The sequence below is a fragment of the Geospiza fortis genome, unplaced genomic scaffold (genome assembly GCF_000277835.1).
Source record: "Geospiza fortis unplaced genomic scaffold, GeoFor_1.0 scaffold112, whole genome shotgun sequence".
NCBI classification, from domain to species: domain Eukaryota; kingdom Metazoa; phylum Chordata; class Aves; order Passeriformes; family Thraupidae; genus Geospiza; species Geospiza fortis.
Window position 1 is genome coordinate 12,732,796 of NW_005054298.1, and position 5,281 is coordinate 12,738,076.

Below are 5,281 nucleotides of genomic sequence, written 5' to 3' on the forward strand. Positions count from 1 at the left end.
AGGAACATTATGAAAAAAACAGGCTTCTTGGTGAAATTTGGGTATGCCTGGATTTTGTTAAGATTTTCTTAGTGAGATGATTCCATCTGTCTTCTGCTAATCAATACTGAAAAATCCCCAGCCATTTCACTTCAGGTACCCCACGGTAAATCAAACAAGGCTCCAGCGACTCATGAAACAAAACAACTCATAGCCCTGGTTAACTGGAGTCTGGAAAATAAAACCACTCCAAATATTTCGTTCCCTTCCATGTTTTTATAAATCTCACACTACGTGTGTGTCTGTGTGCGTGTGCGTGTGTGTACGGGGGCTGTGCACAGAGCGTTACCTATTCCAGGTAATAGGATTTGTAAGACATGCTCAACCGTCTGTTCCTCTGCTTCCCCAGAACTCTGCCTACTCAGTTTGTAGTCTGTATTGCACTTGTTTTGTTGGTTTTTTTGTGATTCGTGTTGTTATTTTTTTCTTTTTTTTTTCTTTTTTTTTTTTTTTTAAACAGGCTGGAAAACATTAACCTCTTTAGCATGAGTGTGCAGCTCTCCCTCCACCTGCTTTTTTCCTTAGCTGGCCAGGTGCCGCCTCTTATATCTTGTGCAGTTACTGAAAAAAGAAAAGAAGAGAAGAAAAAAAGAAAAAAGAAAAGGAAAGAGAAAGAAAAAGGCACACCATGCTCCTCTGCTTTATGAGTTCTTTGTCTCCTCCGCTTCGTGTTAAGGCCTCCTGAATTCCTCTGCTCAGACCGTCGTGACCCTCATGACGAGCTCTCTGTTACTACTAGACTGACTCCTCTTTTTTTTTTTTTTTTTTTTTTTCTTTTTTTTTTTTTTTTAAACAGGCTGGAAAACATTAACCTCTTTAGCATGAGTGTGCAGCTCTCCCTCCACCTGCTTTTTTCCTTAGCTGGCCAGGTGCCGCCTCTTATATCTTGTGCAGTTACTGAAAAAAGAAAAGAAGAGAAGAAAAAAAGAAAAAAGAAAAGGAAAGAGAAAGAAAAAGGCACACCATGCTCCTCTGCTTTATGAGTTCTTTGTCTCCTCCGCTTCGTGTTAAGGCCTCCTGAATTCCTCTGCTCAGACCGTCGTGACCCTCATGACGAGCTCTCTGTTACTACTAGACTGACTCCTCTGTTCGTGAGGCCTCAGGTGGCTGAGTATATGCAGGATGGTATAAGCACAGTGGTGGTCAGAGAGGGTGCCTGTGGCATGGCCGGCAGCCCGTGCCCCGCTGTCGGCTGGAGCGGAGTTAGTGGCTGTACCACCAGTGGAGGACGAGTGGGTGGTTTGGGAGGAGGGGCGCTGATTTGTCCTGGTCCCTGTTTTTTGCTCCTCCATGTCCTTTGTTTTGTCATAGTTCAGCACTTTCCACTGCTGATTGACCGCCTGCCACCGTTTAAAAATCCGGTAAACCGAGGGCCCTTCGTGTATTATTAGACCTGGAGGGAAGGGGGAAAGAAATAGACATAAAACACAAACAAAACTTTAGAAAGAACCATAAACCTTCCCCAGCATTTCCCCCCAGTTAGCTGGCTAAGGTTAGCTCTCCAGCCAGAGCTTTCTCAATGATAAATCCTGTATTTTAATTACCAACAGGCAGAGTACTGGTGCTCATCCTCTGCTGGATCCCTTTTTCCCCTGAATTAAAGGGATTACGGTTTTATCGCAGCCATCGACAAACGGATCGTAAATGGAGCACAGTGAGTTATGCTCTTACAGCAAAAGAGTATCTGTTTACCAACAAATGCCCAAGGTTTATCTCTCACTGGGCTAATTTTGCATGCTGCATAGGCATGATTCACTGGGCTCAGGCGTGTGTTTGGAGGGGGTGTAGCTGCAGCTGACGTGTCACTGACGGCTGCTGCACCAGCGCCGTGTGTGTGCACAGCCCGTGTCTCTCCCCACACACAGCAGCAGAGCAGACACAGATGTGGAGGCCAGAGGCAGCAACTGAGCAGCAAAAGAGGTTCTGTCTGTACCCATAAGTGGTTTGTTATCCAAGGCAAAGTTTTGCTCACCTGCAGACCAGGTACCTCATTGAGCATCGTTGCCTCCCCTCAAAGGGGAGCTCAGCATGCTTGACAGAAAGGGCAGAGGAGCTCCCAGTGTGTGCAGAGCATGCAGACAGTGCTTGTGTCCTGCTGCCCACCTGCAGGCACAGGGCTGATGTCTGGGGATGGCTCTGGGCTGTAGGACGTGGCATTGCTAATGGTCTCTGTGTTCCTAAGAGAAGGAGCAGCTCAGGCCCCTCAGCAGCCCAGCAGTTATCTCATTTCTCAGCTGTCTCCATCATCCTCCCCACCCTTGCATGAGGACTAAGGAATGAAATAATTTTAGCTGCTTGGATGATGACAGTACTTGAGTATTAAGCTCTGCTATTATTATTGAAGTTGCAGACTCTGGCTAGACCCTGTGGAAGCAGTAGGTCTAGCAGTGGCTGCCACACGGGTCTTCTCCACCGAGGCTGGAGGAAGCTGCAACATCTCCTGTAGAATGGCTTAGCTGGCACACTGTAATATACCTCACAAGCTTTGCTAGACAATGGGATTTATGTGGAATGAGAGAAGTCTGAGTGTCCCTGCTTTGCAGCCATCTGTCTCTTAGGAAAGTGCCTTTGTGTCTCATGTAACTGAAGCCAGACCAGCAGGCAGGACTGGGTGAGTTAGCACATGGATGGCTTCATTGTCCCTAATGATGAAGGCTTCACCACTCTGGGTCAGGATCAAGATTATCAAAAACCTTTCTAAGAAGAGTAGCTCTCTTGCCTTCCTGTTGCAAGCATAAAAATATAAGAATAAGACTCACAAGAATCAAACCCATGCCTAAACAAAGGAGCTGAATTGACCAACAACATGTAGAGAGATGATGGTCACCCCAGAATAAAGTGGTTTACAGTTATTCCTGATTAATCAGATGCTACAGCTTTACCCACCACCTACCTTTTCCAGACACTTCTAGCTTCTGATGACATATAATTACTGGAAACGACCTGTGCCACATCAGACCCCAAAACACCTGAAGGTCATCTTACCCTTAGGGCTGATCTCCCCATTACCCACTGACAGGATGCAGCCACTTGGTTTCTTAGGATCAGCATTTGATGTTAAAGAGTTTAAATCACTGCTTCAGTACAGATTGAGTTTCCAGCCTCCCTGGTTCTGAGCATAACTAGGAGCCCAGCTGACTTGATCCTAGACTAGCTTCAGGGGACTCACATTCATTGAAATGGGGCGCTGAGCCTGCTCACTGGCTGTAGAATTAACTCCACTGGATAGCTTGTATGCAGATCTGACTATTTGGGGACAGGGAATGGTGTAGGCACCACAGTATGAGAGAGCTCTAGCCTCTGGTTCCCACAGGCCACTGAGATTGCACATCCTGCAGTGCTGCTGGCTTTTTATAACCAAACCCAGTGATGTCATAATAGCAAATGTGGATTTCCCTTCCTGCTTTGAAAGATGGCTGAGAATTCTGACGTGGTCTGATCAAAGCATCAACCATAAAAAGCAGGACTTAGGGAAAGCCTGCAGATCCAGCCAAGGAGACAGAGCTTTGAAGCATGCCTGAAGTGGATCAGCCCATGACAAGGGACATTAGACATACATTTAAATGAGCTGTCTGATCAGTAATGAATGAAATTCCACTCTGATCAGTGTTTCTCAGAGACCACTTTAAGCCTGGGATAAAAGAGCCAAAATCAAATGTTTTCTCTTTGGCTGTAGAACATTCTCCATAGAATCAAATCCATTCTACAAAGTATTAAACACCGAGCCACGATTGTAAATCTATTCTTAATTACCTTATCACAAATATTTAATGCGCAGCCTGATTCAAGAGGGCTGTTTATAAAATTCTTGTTTGTTTGCCTTCTAATTATAAATGTTTATGATCTTATGCAATTAACTGTGTGATGCTGATGGATGGGTTGCTGAGTCAATTGAGCAGCTGTTTTCTTAGATAGTTTTGGTTTCCAAATATTTATAAAAGTACAAAATAACCTCTTTTCATCTGTATTTACTGGGCTCTAAATTACTTATCGATTTCCCAGTGTCAAGCTCAGGAAGCTGTAAAATTAAGAAGGAACCAAGTGGAGGGGTGGGCATGGAAGCGGAAGTAACAATGATTCATTCACAAGAGGAAGTGCCAAGAGTAAGCAAGGGTCTATCAGTTAATATCAAGCTGCAGGACGCTTAATGCTCTCATTGAAACAAATCTTGTCTGCCTCAGATAAATCAGGATTGGAATTCTTACATTCAGCTCTGTGCATCCCTTAACAAGAACAGCCCTCCCCTCAAGAATCATTCTTGTTGACAGAGGTGAAATGTTCAATTTAAAGGCCAGAATTCAGTGGGAAGTTCTTTAGGAAGGACTGTATTCAACTTGAGGTGTCCGTTTAGAAGCAGTTATTCCATAAGCCAAATCCTCTGTGTGTGTGTGTAAGATTGCAGGCTGGTTTACACTTCTCTCTTTGTGCAGTCCTCAACACAGAAATGTCTATATCAGAGTTTCAGATGGATTCTGGGAGTGTCCTGGTCCTTTTCTACTCCTCCCCATTTTATCTCGGCCTCTTCTGCTTCACAAAATCTGTTCTCAGTGGATCCTCTCTGAAAACCATCCTCTTCAGAAGGAACATTTCTGTGAGCTGTATGCTTTTTAGTCCAGATCACTGCCTCATTGCTCCATGAAATCCCTAGTTTGTAGTGCTGGTGAAGTGGAACTCCCATGGAATGTGGGCACTCATGATGTGCTGCCTCTCATTCCCATTTTCTCATGTAGAGACCTGGCTGGACCAGAAGGGCTGCTGGGAGAACAGTGGCAGAGTAACAAGGAAATTGTGTTTGTGTCTCTGGATAGGGAGTAGTGCCATCACAGGTGCTGTACCACCATTCTGTGAGATTAACCCAGGGGGTTGTGAGCCTCCAATTTAAAGTAACTTTGGAGCAGCAGTTTCCCAGAAATTACATTCAGTGAATTCCTGAGCATGGTCAGTCTCTGCCACTAATGATGTTTTCCCCAGAATTTTCAGCCTCTAATTAACTTTCCTCTTATTCCAACACTTGCCATGCATTTTCTTGAAAGAAACAGGTAAATTTTTAAGGCAGGAACTGTTTCACCTGTTTGCCAATAAGGAAAACCACACAAACAGGGCTTCTGCTGACAGTGGGTGGCCAATCACCCCTGCACTGACACTGATATTATCTACACAAGAAAAAAATCACAGTCCATTCCAGCCAGTTGCCTTCTTAAAAAGGCCCTGTCCTGTCACCTCTTGTTTTCTCCTTCAGCAG

General features: G+C 44.8%; 1 protein-coding gene across 1 annotated transcript in view; it reads right to left on the reverse strand.

The window, feature by feature from the left end:
• Positions 1 to 789: 789 nt before the first annotated feature.
• The window catches only part of MARCHF4 (membrane associated ring-CH-type finger 4), a 29,236-nt gene continuing 24,744 nt past the window's right edge, over positions 790 to 5,281 (reverse strand). Inside the window, exon 4 of the mRNA XM_005416043.3 lies at positions 790 to 1,432. Coding sequence (XP_005416100.3) covers positions 1,071 to 1,432 — 362 coding nt within the window. The 3' untranslated portion in view covers positions 790 to 1,070. The remainder of the gene's footprint in view (positions 1,433 to 5,281) is intronic.